Here is a 24664-nt window from a genome sequence, read left to right as displayed (position 1 = left end):
GCCCGAAAACAGCTCAGATTATGCCACGGAGTGAGAACAAGAGCTGTTTTGTCTTACTTTTTTTTTTTTTTTTACAAGTTCACATTGGCATTTCCACCAACCACACTAAAATCAATACTGTATCTATTAGGCCATAAGAATGTATGTGAAGAGAGATGGCTTTTTGATGGCCTGCGTGTAGGATTTCAGTTGCTAGAACACCTCTCTATCATTTATCAAATTGATTTTCAGCCATGGTGATAGCCTATTTTCTCCTGAGTTCTAGACTCTGAAAAGCTTGTGCCAGGAGGTCGACTCATTGATCTTATTTGTACAGTGAACAAGTCTGATCTCAGCAACAGACGAAGGAATGACAGTACGGGACCCTAAAGTACACGGATTCGCCTCCAAACAATAAAATCTGTGTCCAGCAAGAACTTCCACTCTGCTGCTGAATGCCTTGCAAATACTAGAAATCTTGTTTTTCTCGACTTGCTGTGTCCCACATAACTTCTGCCTCATGTCCTTCTTAATTGCTTGCATGCTGGATGTCAGGATGGGGAAATCGCTGTCTGTGGTGTCAAACCACTCGGCATTCTCTTCGTCTGTCTCTGTCACAATGTGGCCATGTGTCTGTCATCCTCCATGCCTCATATTCCTCAGCTTGTTCTTTCACAGCTCCGTTACCATGACTGCAGGAAGGGAGGGGGCTGCTGTGATGACAGTGAACTGGGAGCTGAACTGAAAGCGAGGAGTTTGGAGAACAGATTTTGCGTCTAACAAATGCAAAAGAAGTACGAAGCTAACGGTCTGTAGATGGAGGCAGCCCCGAGCGACGCACTTTGCCTTGCTCAGAACTCAGAAAGAACTATGACTCACAGCTATTGAAAAATGTATCACACTTAAATGGTGCCAAGCCATGTGCCTCCACCATTTAAACTCACAGATATATAAAGACTGTATTCAACGCAGACAGCCCAGTGTTTGACTATTTGATATATTTAAAGCAAATTTGCGGGATGGCATTATGCTAGAAAGTGTGCAGAAAAAGGACATCGGGACATGTGCACCTGCATTTATTTTTCTTTGACATTTCTTTTTGTGTGGATTTTGTTCAGTGGAACGAAGCTCCTGCAGTTAATGCCAAAAACTGCAACATTGCATCATTAAGCTGTCCAGCTTGCAACCTGCTATGAGTCATTCTTATCACTCTCACAGCATTCATTTGCAGAAAACCACTGCTTTCATCAAAAAGCTGTAAAACCTTACTGCACACTACCTTCTTAGTACCAAACACTTAGCCGTTTTAATATTTCCGTCAGGCTTCAGTACAGACAGCAGTTATTACATTTACCATTCATGAAGATCCCAGAAACACAACTTCAAATCAGCGGAAAAGTTATTTTCCATGAGTACAGCCACACATTTACCTTTTATTTAAGTATGAAAATGCACACAGATTCAATTATTATTAGTTAAAGGCATTTTAGCTAAGGTAGCAGGTCTTTTGACGGTTTTCTTAAATCTCTACTAATCAGTAAGTTGCTTGTTTAAAAAAAAAGGAAAGAAAAACAGTAACTTGGAGCGTTTGCCAGAAATGGTCTGTGCTGTCATGCAGCAGGCTGGCTCATGTGTGTTATTTGATCTAAACCCCAAATATTTCCAAACTGAAGCAGAGGCATTTATTATCCCCACCAGTATTTACCATTGAATTAGTTGCGTGCAGTATGTGCTGCACACGACAGTTTATTTGGTTTATAGCATCTCTGTATGAGTTTTACAGGACTGGGAGCATATGTTTGAAGGCTTTTAAAGCTTTGATTTCTAATCACTGTGATGTACCTTCATTCTGTGATGTCTTTCAAGCCAAATTGACGTACCTTTCTTCACATTTCTCAGCAGCAAATGCTTGATGTGCAATTATTTAAAAAATACTGTATCTTACTGTTGTCAGGATTGGAAAATTACATTATAAACACACCAACCAATGTCTGCTTTGAGTGTTAAAAATTAACAAGGGTTATATAGGGTACAGACTCTTGTGATGATATTCTTTTGATTAATTAAAAACTTGCAACATACAATCTAACAGATAAAATCATTGTCATGTTCCTAAGAAATTTGCATTTTAATTGTTTCATTGCATTTTCTAATCTTAAACTCAGCTTTAAATGTTGATATTTCTAAACACCTCAGGTGCTCAGTGATATGTGTACATACACATAATGTGGTTCATAGAGTGCTGGGGGAAAGTCTTTAGTTACACCTTATTTCTTCATGCTTTCCTAAAATATGGCAAATAGGAACAACAATTTATTTAAAGATGTGGAAACATACAAGGCAAAACAGAGTTTCATTCTAATGAGCTTAAACGTCAATATTTTGTATGACCACCTTTATCCTTCATCCTTCACAGCCTGAACCCTTAGGCATGCTTTCTTGTAGAAGTTGTTTACTTTCAGCTGCTCCCTTGCCACAAGGGGTCGCATGTTTGATTTGGCTGAATTTTATACTGGATGCCCTTCCTGACACAACCCCAAGGGGGATTTGTGTCTCCAGCTGGAAGCGAACCAGCAACCTTTTGCTTGCCAAGTGATTGACAAGCAAAAGGTCTCTGCCATTGGAAGCAAGCTTCTTCGCAATTTCTTTAAATAGTCTTCAGGAAGAGATCTTCTGGCTTCTTAAAGGACAATCAAAGCTCTTTTTTGGATGTACGCTGCCAAGTCTGGGCTCTGGGGAGGCCAATCCATGACTGACTGCATTAGCGATATGTTTATATTTCAGCAACACAATGATAACAAAGCTGCTTCAATCAAATGCTTTCCAGATGGTTTTGCATGGTATATCACATTCTCATGGCATTTTTCTGTATTCATCTCAGGACTGGCAAGATCCCAAACACTGCTTCCTGAAATGAAGCCCAAGCTGAGAGCCTCCACGGCGTATCAAAGATGGCTATAAACACACACTATTGTACCCTTCTCCTGACCACGTCTACACATACTGATGACAATTTGAAACAGATTTTAAATTTTGGATTTGTCACTCTATATAAGGCGCATTAGCACTGATTTTCAGTCCAGTTCTTGGGTAATTTCCCTTCCTTAAGAATGACCATTTGAGATGAGGCTTGAGTGAACGGTAGATGGATCAACTGAAGGGCCAGCAGCATCTCTCAGGGTCCTGCTAATTGCTGATACTTCATTTGTCATTTTTCAAAAAAATAAAAACAACTACCATGAGGAATTTAATACCAGTAACTTGTTTAAAAGTAAGAACATCATATCTGTATATTTCATGTTGGATACTCTTGGTAATTCTTATAATTTAATTACAAGAAAAATAAAAGCCCAGCTCAAAATAGGTTAAGGTTTGCAAATGGCACTGTTAAAGTCAGATGAGCTATAACAGGTGTCCAAAACTGAAAGCTGCTTTAGATTAATGATCTTCAGGCTGCACACAAGTTCAAAGCAATACCTGCATGTTTCCCCAACATGGTTTTTAGTCATGCAACAAAAAAGAAAAATGTTTGTGCCGGTCGTTTAGCTTGAAAATGCACTTGACCTTGGTAGCAACAGTGTTGGGCTTTCTTCTCGCAAAGAAAAACAACTCTGCTGAGTGCCAGCGCAAAAACTAGTGCATACTGTATTTCTGGCTAATAATGCTTCAACGAGAATTCATGGAAACTGGTTCACATGTGAGTATTGAAAGAGAAATTCTGGAGAAAGGGCACAACAGGAAATTCAAATGAAGTACTTTGATATAAGTTCCATGGTGTACAGTCTAGGAACCTGTGAGCTAGTCTCAAAACCTACTCTTGTATAACTGAATAATTAGTCTTAGATGTTTACTTGCTTTTAACCATAACAAATTAAATACCATTTTACGTTCTTTTTCATTTTTGTTCTGTCCAGTGTTTTGGTTTGTAACATGGCCTCACAGAGTCCCACACATATTCTGCTACTCTCCACTGGTTGCTGGCAGATTAATGTGGCCCTAAAGTGGAAAGCAAAAACAACTGAGTCACCCCTGAACTGTGTGAATGAACAGAGTTCTTTTGTCGAAGATCTTTTTTTTGCTTTTCTTGTTTTTCCTGTCACTTTTATACTACATATAATTGTTAACGCATTGTGTCTGCAGACATTTCCATGAACAGATGTTTCACTAAAGCGAGTTTTTATACATCAACCTTTATCTCGCTTTGTCCAAACAGCAGGTTTGAGTTTGGATTTTCAGTTGTTTATGTGGTAGAAGAGAACCATAGAATGTGGGGAATGTTGATCCCACTGTCGTTTAAAGGATGATGCTGTACTTACTCTGCATGGCTTACTCATTCATCAAGGTGTCAGTGTAGCCACTTCCAGAGATTTTTGTCCTAATTGAGGAGTGGAGGACAGAGGACATGGGATTTTTTTTGTTTTTAGCAGCCATGAGGACTTATGCTTGATTTTAAGAGGGAAAACTTCTGTCTTAGTGTCTGAACACAAAATCTGAGTATTTAATGCCTTCATCTGTTAAAGCAGAGAGCGCATGAATGTCTAGATCTAAAAGGTTGTCTCTAGCTAGCTTAGCTTGTGAAATTTTCTTAAGAACATCAATATGATTTTTCTTATTTCGATTTTATACATACACCCACTACCTACTTCAGCACCCCAGTTTTGTTTGGGGGGAGGGGGGCATGTAGAAATAGTCAAGATGAAGTTCAAACCCAACGTGAGAATGGGCAAAAATCCAATTCAAGTGACTTTGAACATTGCATGGTTGTTGGTGCCAGACAGTCTGCTCTGAGTATTCCAGAAACTGCTGATCTCCTGGGATCATCAAAAAGTGGTTTCTTGAATATGACAATGAGTTTACTGTACTCAAATGGTCTCCACAGCAATTAGATGACAGTCCAAAAGAGGACTCCGTTTGGATGTGACGACACTGGAAGTTTGCATCATGGATGTATTAATGACACGTCTGCAGCCAACTGTGTGATACTCTCATGTCAATATGGACCAAAATCTCTGAGCACCTTGTTGAATCTATGCCACGAAGAAGTAAGGCAGTTCTGAAAGCAAAACATGGTCCAACCCAGTAGGAACAAGATGTTATAAATAAAGTGTCCAGTGGGCACGCTATCTCAGAATGGTACAAAATATCCTGCATCTAGATCCATATCAAAGCTTTACATTTGATATGATGATGTTGAGGCAACCTCCTCCACTGATCAAGTTTTAATCCAATTCCATCTATAACATAAAGAATAATCCTGCTAGCAAACAAATAAACCGATTCAATCACGTAACTTCTGACAACCCAGTGCAATGAACAACTATAATGAAATACAAGATTAACTTTTTCAATTCAGTTCAGCTCAGCAGTCACCTCAAGGTGCTTTATTTTGTAAGGTAAAGATCTTATAAGAATATAGAGAAAACCGTAGTAATCTGATCTTCTATGAAAAGACAGGAGGAGACCCTGTTATAATGGTAGATGGCCTGTATTTATATAGCGCTTTACTAGTCCCTAAGGACCCCAAAGCGCTTTACATATCCAGTCATCCATCCACCCATTCACGCACACATTCACACATATAATATTTCAAGTGTTGCACCAAAGATAAGTCTAATAAAAAGTTTTACTGTAGGCGAAAAAAATCAAGAGGAAGATTTTCTATCAGATGGCTGAATTTTATCAGAGATGCATAAATTTGACCTGCATAACAGACTACATGAGGATGATTGGTATAGAATAGATGGAAATCCCTCACCTATGGCCACGAGCTGTGGGTAGTGACCGAAAGAACGAGATCGTGGATACAAGAGGCGGAAATGAGCTTCCTCCAAAGGGTGGCTGGCCTCTCCCTTAGAGATAGGGTGAGAGGTTCGGGCATCTGGGAGGGGCTCAGAGTAGCCGCTGCTCCTCCACATCGAAAGGAGCCAGCTGAGGTGGTTCGGGCATCTGACAAGGATGCCTCCTGGGTGAGGTGTTCCGGGCATGTCCCACCGGGAGGAGGCCCCGGGGCAGACCCAGGACACGCTGGAGAGATTATATCTCTCGGCTGGCCTGGGAACGCCTTGGTGTTCCCCCGGAAAAGCCGGAGGAGGTGGCTGGGGAGAGGGAGGTCTGGGCTTCTCTGCTTAGGCTGCTGCCCCCGCGACCCGGCCCCGGATAAAGCGGATGAAGTTGGATGGATAGATGGAAATAGATACTACAGCACACAGCAGTAACAGAACTAGACCTTCAAATGATCCAAAGGAAAACACTGCTTTTTTTAACAGTTTTAAATTGATTAATATTTATTTATAGTTGGAGCAGAAGTAAATCACTACATTGATTTTGCAGTCTTTGCACACTGTTATGGACTATGTATGGTTAAAGGTGCATTTCAAGTCATTCATTTATTTAGTGAGTGTCAGCAGCGTTTTTTTTTTTTGGTTGTTTTTTATTTATTTATTTTTTTGTGGTCGCTGAACCTACGTGTAATACGTACAGTACAAATAACAAATTTAGTGTCATTAACAAAACAAACTGTTAAGTGACGGCTGTGTGCAGACAGGAATAGGACCCAAGGTGCAGACTCCAGAGACAAACTTAAACCGAAGCAGCTTTAATGTTGAACTCAAACATAACATAACTGGAAAAAATCAAACTAAACTAACACCGGCGGAATGACAAAACACACAGCAAAATAAACGGTAGATCGCGACACGGACACAGAGAAACACAGGGCTAAAATACACAGAGGGAGCAATCAGGGAATGAGTAACAGGAGGGAAATACAGCTGGGGCAAATCAGGCCTAACGAGACAAAGGAAGCAAAACCAAACACATTAACATGAGACATGGACTTTCAAAGTAAAACAGGAAACATAACAGAGACTGAACAAAAGACACAGACTCACATGCAGTCACTACAACAGAGGGAACAGAGACGTGGAACCAGGGCAGACACAGACCCTGACTGGACACGGGGATATAGCAGACAGGGGAGACAGCAACTAAGGATTACACAGACAGAAAACCAGAACACTAAAGCTCTAACCAAACCCCACCCAGAGAACCTTAACTAAGAATAATCCTAAAACCCGTAAAGCAAAGCTAGAATATAACGAAATAACAAAATCAAAAAACCAAAAACACAAAACACTGGGTCAACGACCCAGGGACCCTAACACAAACTTGAAAACTGTGTTTTCATTGTACGTGGCCACGGCTGAGTCCCAACAACCAGTGAAGTTGTTCCTTGTGCAGTGGCCCAGCAAGAGAGTTTTGGGGTGAATATGGCTGTTTTTATTTACGCAATGAGCAACTCACCCCTTCCTTAACTCCTTTCTAGGGAGAGAAGCTTTTCATGGGACTAATTGGAGTGTGCAAGCCATCACAGCGCCGAAGTGTTCCCGCAGGGCCTCGCTTTCAATTTTTCTCTTTCCTTGCCTTCTCCCCTCATCCAACACCCAGGCTTTTATTATCATTCGCCATATCAAGTAAACAACCTGTTAGTGTAAATTAGGGTCCGGTGAGTGATGAGGCGACACGTCCGACCCCTCCGGCTTCCCCTGTCGCCCCTCTCGCTCTCTGTCAAACTCTTTCTATCCCTTTGAGCTCTTTTCCTCTTTTGTGCCCCCATGCTCTGTTCTGCCTTGTTTGGCACGTAGCCTTTTCAAAGACACTGGTAGTGATGGTGGTGTGTGCATGTGTGGATGTTGGGGGCTGAAATGAAGATTGAAGCAGACAAAAAAGCCCCGGCGCAAGCTTGAGGTGGAAATTAATAATGATAAAAATAATTACTGCCCCACTCTACTCGCCCACTCCTCCCCGACCTAGTTTTCATAATGGAGAACGATAGCCCCCAGTCGCACTCTGTGTATGTGTGTGTGTGTGTTTTGTGTATTAATACGTCTGTGTGTGCACATAGGGGAAGGGGCTGTACAATAGCCACGGTGTAATAGATGTAGGACAGGACCTACATGAGGAATATGGAGAGATCACCAGGTTCAGGGGTGTGAGTGTTTGTTACTAAAGCTTGCTACAGGTAACAAATGGCTATCCTCGAGCGCGCCACCGGCATCAGAAACACTTGTTCAAGTATTCATTCTGTCTTAGAGCGCTCTGATTTTAGTCATGAGTTAAATTCTTCATTTTGTGCAGATGTATTTGTGAGAGTATGAGTTTGTTTGTTTCTTTTTTTCATGAAAGGTAGTCAGTGTTTAGGATGAACTATGACACAATTTATACTTAAAGTATGCAGTTATTTAGACGGGCTCTCATATACTAGCGAGTTGTCAACGTAGCCCTAAAGCATGCTATGCTGTGTCATCCTTTTAAGTATGACCTTAATTTAGCAGGTGAACATTACATTGTATTAAATGTGAATTAAAACTACCAGTTGAATCAACAGGAAAGTTTTAAGTCATACAGCGAGGCATCCAAGGGCAATTTTGCTTTAAACTTCTGCACAAGCCTTTTTGCAACCAGAGGAGTCGCCCCCTTCTGGCTGTTAATAAGAATGCAGGTTTAAGGCACTTCTGCATTGACTTAACTCTGCATATAAAGCTGATGTTGTTGTTGTTGATCTTTTATGTACAGTCTATGTTTTCAACCACAACAGCTATTGTAGTACCTGTAATTACAGTAAGAGGGAGCTGCTATCGCTAAACTCCTTGTCATAAAAACATAGTTTAAACTTTTAAGCTTCAATACATCATCATTTAATACGTCAACCAAAATTTTGAGTTCCTCTCTACTTCACTCCCGACAAAACCACAAAGTGTTGAGTCTCTTTTCTGTTTCTTATAATAATTTGTCATAAAAAATAGATTTTAAACTTAAAGCAAGATGGTGTGCTCAACTGAGAAAGTTTGTGGGACCAGTGGTACCAGTGGAAAATTTTGTCTGGTGCCTTGGCTAGACTGATTTTTTTCCCCCTTGAGTCCACTGCATCAGCAAACCCATTGTGTCAATGCAGTCGTCGCAGTGAAATGAATGAAAGGGCTCGCACACTGTGCTTTTGTCTAAATAAGTGGGGCTAATTAAAAAATAATGAGCTGCGTGGGCCGTCAGTGTACCGGTCATGTAAACTATACTGTGGAAAGAGCAGCCGTCTACTTAATTATTTGTGTTGCATTATCCATCTAGGATATAAACAAGTTTTTATATAAACCAAATAAAGAGGTTACACTTCATGAACTTTACAGTTTTCTGTTTACCCCAAACTGTTACCCCCATCCTGGCCCGCTGATGCTTTACTGGAACTTCTTTGAGGAAACCAGAAGACGTTTTCTTGGTTTCTTCTTGGTTTTGTGCGATTCCCTCCTTCTGTTGTCCATTCCTCGAAAACTTCAAAAGCAACATCTTGTTCCAAGTGACGCAGCAGTACAAACCGATTTGGCTTTCGTTGGGAGCAATTTTCACCTCTTGTTCAGACTTTTCAAATATTTTATTTTCTTAAAACTATAAACTTAAGGAGTACATTTTTCACTGCATACTTCAGGCTGGAACTACAGCAAAGCATCATTTTGTGCAAAATGCTACTGTAACTGCACTTAAGGAATTAAGTTCTAAAAAGAAATCCCACCAGTGACTTAATGCATTTAGTTTAATTAAAAGTGCTTCATTAAGCCAACACAGAGCTGTTGGGCAACTGCAGACTGTTTGAGAGGAACAGCATAGGACTGTGATAACCTCTGATCTCACTCTCCAGTCTCGGCAGACAGGTCCGCCGAGCTGACCTTATAAAGAATCTGGGGAGGGCACACGCTGTTTCTAAAAAGTTGCTGCCGTCCAGTAACTACCTGCACTGTCCCGATGTACTTGTTTTCCATCGCAGTTCTGCGGTGAACGTGTCAAAACAAAGCATTACAGTACACCTGTTCATGGTAAAGTTGCTGCTATGCACTTTAGTCATCCTTTTAATGTGTTGTCCCAGCAGTCTGGTCACATGATTATCTTGGATCCTATATGAGGGAAATGTGTGTTTGTGTGTGACTCCACAGCACTCTAAGAGTTTTTTAATGGTTATGAGAGAGAGAGAGTCTCTATAATTTGCCTATGCATTAAAAAAAGAACTAAAACTCAAACACATGATCTCATATAGCATGAACTATGCTTAGTGGAGTATTGACAGAGAAAAAGTTTTTAAAAAAATGGCGAGGAGAGCACTGAATTTAACAGAGAAAGAGGGTTTTTTGTTCAAGCTTGACAGTACAGTTTGCATTAAGCTTATTTCACACCATGTCATGTTTTCCTTCATTATCAGGCTGGATGTAAGTGTAGCTGAAGCTTCTCTGGGATTTGTGGTTTTGTCTGGCACTTTTCACAAGTTATTATAAATCAGACTGACCACTATAATAGAAATCCACAAAGTGAGTGAAGCTTCCCTTTACAGTTGCATAATATTTGTCTTTTTGCCCAGCCGTCTTGGATGTCTGGACTGCAATGTGGATAAACACGCTGACTGGAGCTGGTCTGTGAGCTGCAGCTGCCCTGGCAGGTGAATAACTTTGCAAGAGCCAAATATAAGTCATTATATCAACATAGAGATAACAAGAAACTGACAGAACCACTTACTATATTTCTTTGTGTGTTTGTCTGTAAACAAGAGTACTCTTTAGTGCATTTTGATTCGTTGTGCAACTGTGTATTTGTATCTGTATATGTGCATACATATGTGTGTCTGGTGCAGCGTTTAAGCTGTGAAAGCAGCTGCCCATGCAGGACTGGTTGTGCGTTCTTGCTGTGGGTCAGTCAGGCTGTTTGGACATGAAGCTGCTGAGTGTGAGTGTGCGTGTGTCTGTGTGTACCTAGCTGGCTTGGGAGTGTTTATGTCTGCAATAGGAACTGATGCAACACAAACCCAGCAGGCAGCTAAAGAGAAACACCAGAGGAAATAATTAGTGGTAACAACAGCTTCTTTACGTCCACCCCCCCCCCTTTTGATAATAATTTATTTCATGTGTCTGTTTTGTCTTTGGCCGTGTGCCATGAAAGGAACTGTGCGGCCACTGAGACCATTTTTATGTGTTTGTCATATATCTGGAAAATGTTTTTGTCTCCACAAGGTCTGAAGAAGGAATGCTTGTTGGGTGGTGGGGGGTGCAAAGTGTATCACTTACACACAGAGCAAGAGAGAGATGGGCAGAGAAAGAGAGTCGCATGGCTGTAATACAGGTTCTTTGTATTTACTCGCAGGTGAAAAGGGAAGATATGCATGTGCTGGACGAATACTTATCCATCAGCTGGTGGTGGAGTAATGCAGGGTGGAACGGTGGCGCGGGCTAGTCTGACAGGGGAAAAAAAGTTGGAGAATCTTGTGGAAAAGGAGATTCTCATGGAAAACCCATGAAAAAAAAGCGACAGAGGAGAAGAAGAAAAACAAATGCCGAGCACTTCTAAAGATGAGAGAAGAGACGGAGAGGTAGAGGTTTGAAAGAAGAAGGAGAGGGAGATCGAGGGGCAAAGTGGGAGAACAGCAGAAAGAGAGAAAGGGAAGGAGAGGGAGGTGAAGAGAGCTTAATAGGGAGGGAGAAAGGAGGTGTGATAGTGGGTGGGAGAGGAGGAGACAGTCTGGTGGATGGGCAAAAAGACAAAGGAAGAGAAGAGTGAAAGGGATCTGTCAGAGGGCTGCTTAGGGATGAAGAAACTAACAGATGCATAGAGATAAGGCCGCCAAGGTCTCCAGAGAGGGATACATGAGTGCAATATGGAGTAACAGAATGGTTTAGTGAGAGGTAAAAAGGAGGAGATAAGAGAGGGGGAGAACGAGATTAAGGAAAAATTCAGAGTGATAGACTGGCGGAGAAGAGGGAGGAGAGAAGAGCTGGATGAGAGAGAGGAGGGAGGCCGTCTTGTAGAGCGCATACAGCACGCGTGGAGCTGGTGTTGGAGCGAACGAGAGACAGAGAGAGGAAGGGAGGGAGGGTGGGAGGAGAGAGGGAAACAGAGGGAGGGGGTGAGGTATTTAAACGCCGGAGCAGGACAGCACAGGCGAAGCTCTGAACTCCCCGAGAGTGGAGGTAGGACAGGGAGAGGAAAAAGAAGAGCAGTTTTCCTGACGACCAAGCCCACACACTCAGACACAGAAATACTGCACATACAAGCACACACAAGACGTGCACACTCTCACCCACACACTTTTGGACTTTCGACTCATCTCTGGACTCCAAACCTGTCCTCTGGAGCTCTACCCGCGCCTCCCTTGCTCCCAGCCATCACTCTCCTTGCCACTTCACCCACCTTCACTCCCTCAGCCCCTCGCGTGGTGTGAGGGCAGATGGCCATGGCGCGGGCCTCTCTTGGGGGTGCTTTAGGCTGTGCCCTGCTTGCCCTCGTCCTGGGGAGCAGCAACATGGATTTCGGGGCTCCCCCTGCAAGCTTCTACCCCCGTTTCAACCCCTTCTTCTTCCTGTGCACCCACCACGGTGAGCTGGAGGGAGCCGGGATAGCAGAAGGTGGGGGAGAGGTGCTTCTCACCCTCCAAATTACAGGCAACCCCACCACCTACACCCCTGGACAGGAGTATCAAGGTGAGCACACCCCCTAAGGTGTCCACTTTTTTAAAAAATTCTGCATGGAAAAGAGAATGGGATGTGTTTGTTTCAGCAATGTTGATGTCAATAAGGAATCAGTAAAATAGAAATGCTTTGAATTGATAAAATTGTGTATTTTAAAAAAAATCTCTTTTTGATGATTCATTTCTACAAAAATGCAATATGCATAATATGCACTTTGCAGTAAGACATACAACGAACTTATCGAACAAAAATTTTGCACACTGCGGGTGCAGTTAATTCCTTTTCGTGCAGGTGTTTCGTGCGGCTGTTGCGTGTGCACATGGGAGTTAACAGGTTCTGTGAGGTGGCTGTTGTTGGAAACCAGCATTTATGTAACTGTAATAAATAGTGATGCTGAGTGGGACTCCTCTGATCCCAATGCTCCATGTGTAGGTGGCTTCTCCACAGGACTAACGGCGAGATCCCTCCAACTGAATGAGAGTGAGAGAGAGTGTGAAGGCTGCGAGTGCGAATGGACAAAACGGAGCACCACAGAAAGAGATGCTCTGACTGATAGGGAGAAAAGATTAGGAAATCAGTGAATCGTGCTTCGACTAGAAGAGGAGACAGATACTTGTGTCCCCTTTCCCACACTGTTGTGCCGGCACCTGGTCCTGGAAAGCAGATCCCCTCTGACCTCCCCAAACTCTGCTCGTTCGCTCTCGCCTTACTTAACACTGGGGACGGTGACCCTAACAGGCCACCACAGACCGACTAAGGTTACATTCCCACGCAGCTATCATCTTAACAGAGAATTGATGTATGCACATTTTAATGTGTCCACCATATACGGTTTCCTAAATATACATGCATTGCGTGCACCTTGCTGATGTATTTGATTTAATTTAATACATTATTGTTGACGACGGAATCCAGTTATCTTAACTCTCAATTCAGAGTTTGTGTAACTGTATGAAGAAAGGAAAAAAAGGGCAGGAAAACAGATCAGGAAAGGATGAAGCAGTATTATTCTATGTCGGAAAAATAACAGCCCGGATCAGCCCTTCAGTCAAGCACCTTTAACTGGGGCCGGGCTTGTAGGGAGAGTGGGTGGGGAGAGATTTGAATAACTAGCTGGTGGATGGGAGGGAAAGCGCGCACAGAAAGGTTTAGATAATTAGCATTAGAAATGTGGTGGACTGGGAGGAGGGAGGGATTTAAATAGGGCCAAGACTGGGATCGGATGGAGTAGGGGGAGATTTAAATGACGATGAGAGGATTGAGCCGATAAGATACCAGCAGCAGGGCTTGCACAGAAAAATGACAGGGTTCCAAGCTGCTCACTTTTTTTCTCCCCCCCCCCGCCTCTGTCCCATGTTTTGGCACATGGCAGCAGGTCATTGTTACATTTCCAGGGTTTTGACTGAGTTTGCTTGGGGATGGAAGGGAAAAATGGCAAGCGAGCAAGTGAAATGCTGCTGGCTGTGTGCATAGTTGTGCAATCGTGAGCAATCCCAGTCTCGTCTCTTTTCCACCTCTCTCATCTTTTCAAACCTTGATGGTTACAGCCAGCCTTGCATGTTCTTACCACAGCCATTGCCAGGCTCATCGTGGTAGGAATTGAGTGGATTTTGAGGGGCTACACATACACAGCAGTGAGACTGAGGACGGGCATCTGTCTGCATGCCCTGCTAAATGTGGAGTGATAGAAAAAGACAAAAAAATGACATCCTCTCGTTATATGATAGAGCAGGCAAAGTGTTTTCTGGGAATAAGCTTGTGTATTTAAGTGGTTTATATTTTTCCCCTGTTTTTCTGTGCTTTTTGAACGTTAGTTTTGGATTAGATTTTGGTTTAATCTTCTAAAGCAATGTGTGATATAACTATTGAACGAAATGGGGGTGGAAAGTATTCGAGGTTCTGGCTGTATGCTTGTTGAAGAAGCTGTAGAAAAGAAAACTGAAGAAAGACTGTGAAGGAGAAGAGGTAGAGGTTAGTGGATGGAGGTAAAGTTACAGAAAAGGAAAGAGATAGATGATCTTTTATAAAAGAGACAGGAGGTGAGTGTTTCAGAAATCTAACTCAGCGTTTGGCGCAGAGCAAGAGGAAGATTCAGTGTGGCCGCACAGTAATTGAGTTTCCAACCTGACCTCACTGCCTCTTGCTTCTCTGTTGCTTTTGAGTGATAAGACCATGTGTGGGCAGTGTACTTTTGAATGTGTAGACAAGATTACGGTGTTTAGCTATCAGAATGAAATGACCAAGAGAGGCTGAGAAATGTTTGAGAGGGTGGGTGTACTGGCAGGGTCATTGTGGACAAAACAGAAATACAGCACTGTTGGGACTTTCTGAACTGCTTGGAAACAAAAGGGGAGAAATGAAAAGGTCTGTTGAGATTTGTTTGCTCACATTCGGACTCTAGGGTCGCTTCTTATTCCAGACAAATGGAAGCCAAGTGTGCACATACTGCCTACGTAGAGCCTTATCTTTTAATAAAGAGACAGAAGCAAAAAAGAAAAAAAAAGTGAGGTCACACTGGGATTTAAGGCTGTCCTCTAAATAACCAAATGACCCTTTTGAACTACTCTTGATACACTCGGGAAGCAGCTCTCTTTATTTCAATAATGTTAAAACATTTTTTTCATTTGCCGCCTGGCCTCTTTTAACACTGCTCTGGGAGTCAGCGACGGTCTCTATACAGCAACCACATGTTTATAAGAAGCAACATCAGAATACAAAACCCAGAGCACGGTTTCTAAACACAGTTAATCAGAGAAAGCTGTTATGCATTTCTGTCATTTCTCGTCACCCTGCTGTGGAAATCTTGCGTGTTCGTCTTCACAGATGAACAATAACATTAAGAAAACACGGTGACACAGCAGAGAGAAGAAAAGGAACAGGCAGATTTGATCTAAACAGAGCATTAGATTTAAATCCGGAACTGAAGGGACATCATTTCACCGGATCGTGGAGCGTTTGGGTCTTCATTAGAAAGCACAGATTGGCGAGGGGACAGAAGGGCTGTGTGGTGTCCTCTGAAAGTCAGCAGAGAACAGCCAGACAAATGGAGGTATATAGGTAGAAATGGGGCCAGTGAGATTGATTGGGGTCTTTTTCATGTCAAGGTGTTTGCACCAATTTGTTTGTGTTAATGGCCGTACACTCTTGGAAAAAACCCCCACAGTCATGTTTATCGTACCACGACTTTTCGTATGGACATCTGCGTTTTGTTTGTGCCACTTGAAAGTGTGAGTGAGTTGTCTAGAGCTTGCTTTTATATGCACAGTTCTTGATGTCATTGTGAAGCACTGAGCCACTCACGCAACCATGCAGGTTCCAAACAGCCCATACAATGGTCTTTTTCAGTGTCGCTCAGGAGGAGGAAGGGGCAAAACAAGACGGCTGCTTAGAAAAGGAGTTGTCAGTAGATGCTGAAACAGCCTTTCCTAATCTGTCTATGGTTTAGTCCGTGGACCTTTTCCATGTGCAAATGATTGAAAAAGCCAGAGAAACAATCAACATTTCAAGGAGATTTGGACGTTGCCACTAAATGACATTCTTAGTGGGAGTTTGGCGATAAATTCATCCTCACAAAATGCCATCAGCTCATGCCACGATAACCTATGAGATTAGGCTTAGTGAATTGCTCTGTCCGCTCTCCTGTCAGTCGCCAGAAACAGCTCATTGTGCCTCGCAAAGTGAAAGAGGCCATTATCTATCTGCAAAGTTGATTACTCGTCATGGTTGGGGGAGTTTTTCTGCAAGTGTGCTGTTGACTGATGTCTGTAGAACAACATGTTGAATTGAAGGTCACAAGAACAAGGCCCCAGAAGGGTTGTAGAAAAGCAAATATTATCTTGCCTACATCACATTATGCTAGTAAACCCCCAGAAAGATGTCTTGCAAACATAGGGCCCATCTTTAGACTATCCAAACAGGCACGCGCCGGCTTCAGATTGAATGGCCAAATGACATCAATCTGCTGTGACTATGGCAGCCGCTTGGATGTCATCAGCACCTTCTGCAGTACTTAACCTCTGAGGACTGTTAAGTGTCTGCTTTCTGACCTCTGACCACTTCTTGTCAGTGCTGCATTGTTTAGAGTTCTGTTCCTGGGAAGATTAGATTAGAACTTTTTTTTTCTGTCCACCTTACATTTCTGTTCCCCTTACATGTAATATTTTGTATGTGTCACTTCACAAGACTAAGAAAACTTGAAGAAACCTTGGTCAGCAAACCATTTAAAGACTGTCCTAGATTTTATGCAGTTTTGGGAACAGCGTAAACGTGAGCAAGACTGGGGAAAGAAGTGAGGGGCGAGGGGCTAATGGTTTAATAGGGCTCTCTTGTGAGCAAAAAGCAACATGCGGACAGCACAAGCACTTTCAAGTGGTCCAAACCCGTGCATTCATTAGCTTCCCGGCCCTTCAGCCTCTCTGCCTCCTGCTGCTGTGTTTGAATAGGTCACTTCAGTGGGTAGAGAGAAGTGTGTCAAGTGTATTACTGTTTGTATGGGCTTTTTTGGGTGTGTTTGGGTGTTCTGTCTTTGTGGACACTGAATGACACCATTTAAAAACCATTGTGCTTTCTGAGTTATGCCAGTTTCCTTTATATCAAGGAGCAGATGGGCGAGAAATGAGAATGGATATTCATTGGGAATCTTCCCTTTGTCACACATGCACGCCTGGCTGTGTGCACAGCACTCAGCTCTTGGTGGGTGATCCATCATGACATAGAGACAGGTCAGATGTTCCGCTGGCTAAACACAAATGTCCTGATCAGCGGGCTATTACAATTCTCTGTGGCGGTGTTACAAAATGACATCGCAACATAAGTTAGTATTTTCCTGCTGTCATGGGCTAAATTGCTATGCCAATATATTTCCTTATTAATGTTCTTAAGCTATTATAACATACTGTACAAACGCATGACATTGCAGAAATAATAATAAACTTGCAGCGACAAACACACTTCTCTGTTGCCGCCTTTGTTTTCTTTTTTCTCATAAAGAGTCAATGAAAGGCTGCAGCAGAGAAATTCAAGCCGTGATAGTTGAGATGGCGCAGATGCCACCTATAAGCTACATTTCTGGAAAATTGATTTACTGCATCAGAGCACAGAAAATCTCCTTAGATAGCAGTTACATTGTTAGCCGTTGCCTGGCTGGTGCCAGAATGATGCCAGCGTGGTGCCAGGTGTGGTAGAAAAACTAAAATTGAAGGCAGTGAGTGGATCCCTGCCAGGCAGAGGTGCGCGCCTGTGCCAGTCTTATCTGGCCAAGCGGCACAGAACTGCTACATCTTTTATTTTCAATTTCCTCAACGGATTCATTTTCCAGCCAAAACAAGAAAGCTCCTAACAAGCACATGTGAGTTGTGTTTTCATTAACTTTCACGAGTGGGCAGATGAGTGGCTGTAAGGATTTTCAGGATGCTAGAGTGCATGTTTGTCTGTTGGGAGGCAGAGGGGGGGCTGATTTGGAGTGTCTGTATGTTGATAATACGAGATGTGATGTGCAGAAACTAGACTCCCGTTGTCCTAACGTGTCCTCAAATAGTGCATTTCCCATGTGTCTGTTTCTGAAGTGTGTGGGTTTCTGTTTCAGAAAGCACAAATACCAGCATGTTCCACTCCTGGCACACATTTTGCAGCCAACGTAAACCACATCAATTATAGTGACATTATGAGCTTTTCCACCTTTGATGCACTTTAGCAGCATTCTTGGTGGTGACTTTCTCAGGATTTAGCAGTAAACAAAGCTAATGGAAGCCACAGTGTGGGAAGACAATGGCTGTACTTTGTGAACACGATTGCTATTTGCTTAAAAACGCATTCAGGCATGTCTAATTTGTCATTATTCTTAATGTAAGAATTAGGACAAAGGAAAAGAAAAAAGTACAAAAGACATTTTGCAGCAGAGCAGCTTCATTTTTAAAACTGCGTAAAATAGCGTCCCTCTTTCTCTATTTGCACAAAAAGTTTATTTATCCATGTTACTTGTAAACTTGATTTCTTATGTTTGCTTTGACACAAAGCGTGTCGCTTCAGCTCACAATTCTCTGCATGTGTTTGCTCTGATTTCATCTGGAAGTTTTTGGTGTCTTATGTATATAAGTCATTGTTGATTCTTTTAAAATGCTGGCATACTAGTCCTTTTCGGATATGCTGTCTTCTTTATTTTTCCTAGTTCATGTGGAGTAGAAAAGTTTGTGCACTGAGTAACATGCCAATTTTAGTTCCATAGATCTGTTTAGCAAGAGGGTTTGTGGGTTCTGACAGCACAGAGGAAGAATCAAACATGTTCAATGTTTGATTCTTAAGCAGTAAATAAAGAGCAAAATGTCTTCCAAGCATCCAAGCCACCCAAACTAGCATGCTAGACCTACATCTAAGATTTAAAGCGGATGCTCCAGCACCTTCAGTTGATAAACCTGTAGCTCTGATAGGCTGGTTACTGTCAAATTAGGGTTTTTTTTTTTATGTCTTGGAGATATTTACTCAGTAATAAGACAAGAGTGACATCCCACAGCCTCCTAACAACTTCAACACATCCTTTCTTTCATCTCATCCCTGTGTTCATGGTGCAGATGTGAGGAAAGTTACTTAAGAAACTAGCTAGCTCCACAGAAGAGGAACAAGCATAAATGGAGTACAGCTTTTTTTCTTTTTCTTTTTTTTATTAAATGTCATGTAATTTTCGAGCAGCTCTAAATATCACCAAACACACAAACTTTCTGGGCAACGTTTTTGCCAGCTAAATCAGCAGCTGTTGTACTTTCCGGGGAGATGAAAATGTGACAGTGTCAGAAATGGAGAAAGATGTAAGACAGGAGTGGAGAGATGGGAGAGAGCTTGCTTTCAGAAGTAACTGCTCAACACGTGAAATTTGATAAAGAGGAAATGTGAAGCTTCTATTTAATGTCCTCATTCATTTTCGAGGTTTTAAGTCGGATATTGGATTTGTACAGCACACGTTACTGAAGTTGTGTTCTTCCATTTTGTGAAACATCACAAACTGAAGTATAATAATTTTGTGTTATTCAAAGAAAATACCAGGCAGTTTATTGCCGGATATTCAGGTTAGTTTGCAACAGTGTTTCAGGTTTACTGTGATTCAGTATGGTTACATCAAAGGTAGCAATTATTATTATATATAATATTTAATGGGATGATGTTTATTAGTTTCACTCACCTAATTTACCTTTTATGCAAACATTATACGGTCAAGGGTTTGGAAATCAGCCTTTAATCCACAAAAAAACTGTGAATATTAGAGTAGCAGGTCAGCTGATGACAGCCTGTGCACAAAGAGAAATCTACAGTAACTCACAATGCAAGTTATTATGTGACTTATTTTTATGTACTCTTTTCCCTGCACTGCTACACCCAATATGGGGGTTCTCCGATATACCAAATCCCACTTTATCCCCTGTCTACACCCATTTTGGGTACAAGTCCCATTTTGGAAACCATGCTCAAGGAATGGAAAACTAAGTAAAGGAAAGAAATCTGGTAACATGTAGAGAGAATGTCAAAGTCTGATGAATTCATAAAAACTCTGAAGTGCGTTGGGGATTTTTGAATATAAATTTAAATCATTTTTAAAATTATTCAAGTGAGAGACTTGGGTTTTTGGGGGGGTTTTTTGCAGAAAGGGTTTCCAGCATACCCCTGCTGAGGAGAAAATTAAAGTCTTTTATTTCCATCGAGCACCTATTGTATACTGTGGAGAAAAAAAACATGGAGAAAACTTTCAGCGCAACTGTTTCAGCTGAACGTCAACCAGTCAAACTGATTGATTGACTGAAATTCCGTTCTGCCTTTAGTGGCATTGGTATTGGATGACAAAACATTTTACCCTCTTTGTATGTTTTATTTCTATTTATTCTCATTTAACTTCTTGCACAACTTCTTTGTGCAGAATGTTTTTTATTCACAGTTGTTGTTCATTTTTTAACACAAATGCCATTTGCTTTCACATGTTGTCGTCGAATGCAATTATCTCGTGTCTTAGAAGTGAAGTTCAATTGCGTAAATACTTCCTGGGGCAGCTGCATGTATCAGTTTCTATGATAAAGTATAATGAGAAACAGAGCGTCAACTCAAATAGCCAAAATACTCGAAACCCTGAGGGAGGGAGAGTATCAACCGCATTGTATTTACTGCTCAAGTTGTTTTAATAGAAAACATGAGTGACACACCCTTCTGCAGTCTATTCAAATTATTTGTATTATTTTATAATTGCACACTCCAGTTTTCCCTTTTCCTCTGCCTCTTTGATGTTCACTTTCAACTAACATGTGGTTGTAAATATATTTACAAAGTTATTTCCTTCTCAAGTCTCAGATAACAGGGCTACACGTGGCATTAAGAGTTCTCTGTGTCTATTCAAACTCCCCCTTACCACTTTGCCTCACAACAGTGTTGGTGATTCTCATCAAGGGGTACAAAGTGGCTCAAAACTGGATGAGAAAAGTGATGAATCCTTCTGTTGTTCTCTTGGGATCCTTTACCAACTGCTCTCAGTTTTGCCAATGGCCTCTTCCTTTAAGAGAAAGGAGGCTGCTGATGGAGCACTGTGCACCTCCGCCTCTTTCTTCTACTTCTCTTTTTGCTCTAGACCCTCCTCCTGGCAGCTTCATTGAGAAAACTGTAATCCCTGCTTGGGGGGCAGTGTGTCGTCTGTGCTGATAGCATTCAGAGGGACTTGTAGCGCTCCAATGGGCCCACTACAGAGGAGGCGGCTTGGTGCAACTGGCTGGGTGCTGGGCACACGCCGTGTGGCACAGGCGGATTAGTCCCAGCCCTGGCCCCTTCCCCCCCACCCATTCAGCATCAGCCTCCTTCAAACGACTATCCCACTCTGCCCAGAAAAACACAGAAGGCTGGCAGAAACAGATTACAGATCGGCACATCGAAAAGCACATATTCCGTCCTTGAAAATGCTTCCCATTTCCCCGCTGTTCCCAAATATGCAACCTCAAACCTCCAGCCTCCATTACGCCATGTGTGAGTTCTGACTCAGGAAAATTTAAACTTCCTCAGAGCTTTTTCCTGTGGACCCCAACAACAAACATCTATTTTTGCTTTTGGTGGTTCATCAGCTACATTTCTGAAATCCAAGATCACTTTTAGTCATTACTTACTCAAGAAGTCTTAAGAAAAGAATGTCTTTAAAATCTGTCCAAGTAGATAAGAAGCCCGTAAAACATGGAATATCAATGAGCCAGTGACATATTTTTTTCAAAAGATAAAACAAGGTCTCTTTTTGCCAAGGAATACCCAGTTGAGCTGTGTCGTACACCCCTGTGGATCAGGTGTTTGATTGTATCTTGCCTGTCAGGGAGAACCGGGAACTGAAATCAAGAATGATAGAGGTCTAAACTAAAGATTAAGTGAGACCTTACCTTCCAGACTTGCTGCACTCGAGGGAGACTGACAATATCCAATAAAAAGACACAGTTTCTCTCACCCTTGTATTTTTCATTTAAAAAAATAAATAAAGTGAAAGTGTGAACTCGCGGTAAACACAACTTTAGCATTCCCGAAGCCACAGCTCCTTCTCGAGATTACATTTATTTTTTTACATCGTATGTGTTCACTCAGTGGAATAATCATAATAGGTTTAACTTAAATAACGTGTTAGTTAGAATAAATCCCAGGGAAATACTTGTTTTCCTGACTCTCATTCAGTGGATCGTAGCTAGCTGGGGGTGATTTGGAGCCACAGGGAAAGAAGACATGACTCAGAAATGTGGCATAGTGTTTTTTATTTGGAGGGCCCAAAAATCAGACCAGCTGATCTCAGTGTCAGTCCACATGAGCTGGTAGTTCAGGTAATACTTTTGTATGCAAAATTCATGTAGAGCATTTTATCTAAGCTGTTTTAAGCTGCTTGAACTTGCTGTGTATCTGCAAGCCACTTTGCAGCCCACCCCTAGCAGAGCTCCTTCCTTCGTGCTGTATCTGACTTAAAAAGTGTCATTTTAATCATTCATTAGTGTTTATTAGTCCATGATCCTGTGTTCTGTTCTCGGTGTCTCTACTGCTCTCCAGCTTTCCGTGTGGAAGGGCAGGGAGGTCCAGAAACAGAGCCATACTGTCACTTTTAAATTACTGCAGACTGGAATATTAGACTTGTTTTCATAATACCGTATTTAACCGAAATACTTATGGTTGCAAACACACCAGATACCTATTGCACCAGCTTAGCACATTCCACTTTGTCTGAACACAGACATCGCATTTGTCAATGACTCAACACATTAGCTTATTTGCACGTCACTGTCACATGCAGAGCGATAGTAATTGAGTGATCCCTGTTATCAAGTGAAAGCAGAGGTCTGAGGTGGAAGTTAAGACAGAAAAGAGGTGGGGATGAGAAAGGGGAGATGGTGAGAGTATGAAAGCATTAATTTTCAGCAATAAGTGCGTTCTTAGCAAGCTGTGCTGGTGTGATTAAGACTGGATGTCACAGGAAGCACTCCCCATTGATCCGCTGCCAGTAGAGACCATCTAGTCTTTCATTATGGCAACCAGCTTGTTAATTAGAAATCAATCATCCCCTCTGCTCTATGCAAGCCCCTTCCCCACCAGCGTGCCACTCTCCTTCCACCAAGCATTCATACCCAAAAGCTACAGAGGCGTGTCAGACTTTGACTGATGTCAGTACTTTTTCACTTAGCTGGCCATAATTTGTAACTTTCACGCCAAGAAAGAGCAGGGAGCTGAGAGCAAAATAGCGTGGCACTTCCTTTCCAGCTGCCAGGAAGTCTTTGAGTTCTTGAAAGACTTTGACAATTGGAATTCATATTCGCCAGATGAATAACAGCTATCATGTTGTCTTTTGGCTGTGTGCACTTGTATATTTTCAGGAAGAGACCTGTAGGTTCAGAGGACACTTTTTGATGACTGTTAAAGTCATTATAAATCTGATGAACTGTTTTAACTGTTTTGATCCATAAAAAAAATCACGGATAAGCCGACGTGTTGACGAAGCATATGGTTATGTAATGTACTGCTGTTCTGAATAAAAGAAGCATAATCTACAAAATAACTCACAGTTAAAAAATAAACACAATCTCCCAAGTATATACATAGAACAAGTGTTATTAATAGAGGAAAATGTTGTGTAAGCAGAAAGGCGTAGGAAAAGTGGGTGTGGAAAAGACGCTAAGATGTAGTGACAGAGCTGGGATGAAAAGTGAACCTCTGTGAAATGACAGTTCCATTATTCGTATTAGCGCTATTAAATCTGTGATAGTAGGAATATGGTCGGGACTGCTGTTAGCCGAGAATACACTAAGCATGTGTGTGAGTTACTCCTGTGTGCACATATCGGAGCACAGATGTATACATACTGTTTTTGAGCTCCTGTGTGCACATGCATCCAGTAGTAGTACAGTAGCAGTAGTAGCAGAACAGCTGTGTTTTCAGAAAGCCATGTCCAGATGTTCCTGGGCAGTAGGCATTAAAAGCTAGGTTAGTGTATTACAGGCACAGGTGGGAAAAAAAGAGCCATTGTAGACGAATTCTGTGCATCAGATTAAAAACATAAAAATACATAATTTTTTATCCTGGCCTTGGTTAATAAAATATCCCATTGTTACTTTCCATCACTCTGTGTCAAGAGCTTTCCCTAGAAGACATAACTGTATTGTGTAAAAACTCTGAGTTTTAAAAGCCATGAATTTTGCATGGACAGAGAGCTGACCTGCTTTTTGGAAGTCATAACAGCTGAAGTTCAACATGAAGTGGGCACATTGTGGTTTTTTTCTGTTGATGAGGCTCAAACTGTTCAAAAGTCCACGTTCATAGCCTGATTAAAAACTGCAGTTTGATGTGTCAGCCCATGAGGATGGCTAAGACGAGGGCAGGTGCACCTGGTGTTACTTATTCTCTTTCATCTCATAAGCCTTAGTGAGTCTGGAATATGTAATGTTGGAAATATGAGGATATAAATTCAGGGAAACACTAAACAGCAGGATTTTATTCAAAAAGATTTTTTTTTTCACAAACAATATGAAAATATTCACTTTTTAGGCTATTTCATCTCAGTTGGAAATAATTCAATATAAGCAGTGTGATTTCATTTTAATAAAACATGACGGCTCCAAGACACTGGCGTTTATAAGGTTTTGTCTATTTGTCTCCTTGAAAGTGAAGTGAAGTCTGTGTTGTGTGTCTCCAACAGCACACTATCTCTCAAA

At 41.8% G+C, this 24664-nt stretch overlaps 1 protein-coding gene across 3 annotated transcripts in view; it reads left to right on the top strand.

Annotated features, from left to right (window-relative positions):
- reln (reelin) overlaps positions 1-24664 on the top strand; it is a 138469-nt gene that overhangs the window by 20033 nt on the left and 93772 nt on the right. For 2 of the 3 annotated variants that reach the window (XM_082538975.1, XM_082538974.1), the window contains exon 1: positions 11936-12488. The exons of the other annotated variant lie outside the window; for it this stretch is intronic. In XM_082538975.1, coding sequence (XP_082395101.1) covers positions 12236-12488 — 253 coding nt within the window. In that variant the 5' untranslated portion in view covers positions 11936-12235. Of the gene's footprint in view, positions 1-11935; positions 12489-24664 lie in introns of those variants that run through there. 3 annotated transcript variants of the gene reach the window in all.

This window comes from Aulonocara stuartgranti (assembly GCF_965226115.1).
Source record: "Aulonocara stuartgranti genome assembly, chromosome: 7".
Lineage (NCBI taxonomy): Eukaryota > Metazoa > Chordata > Actinopteri > Cichliformes > Cichlidae > Aulonocara > Aulonocara stuartgranti.
The sequence above is the reverse complement of the archived record's forward strand: the minus strand, read 5'-3'. Positions and strand labels throughout refer to the sequence as shown.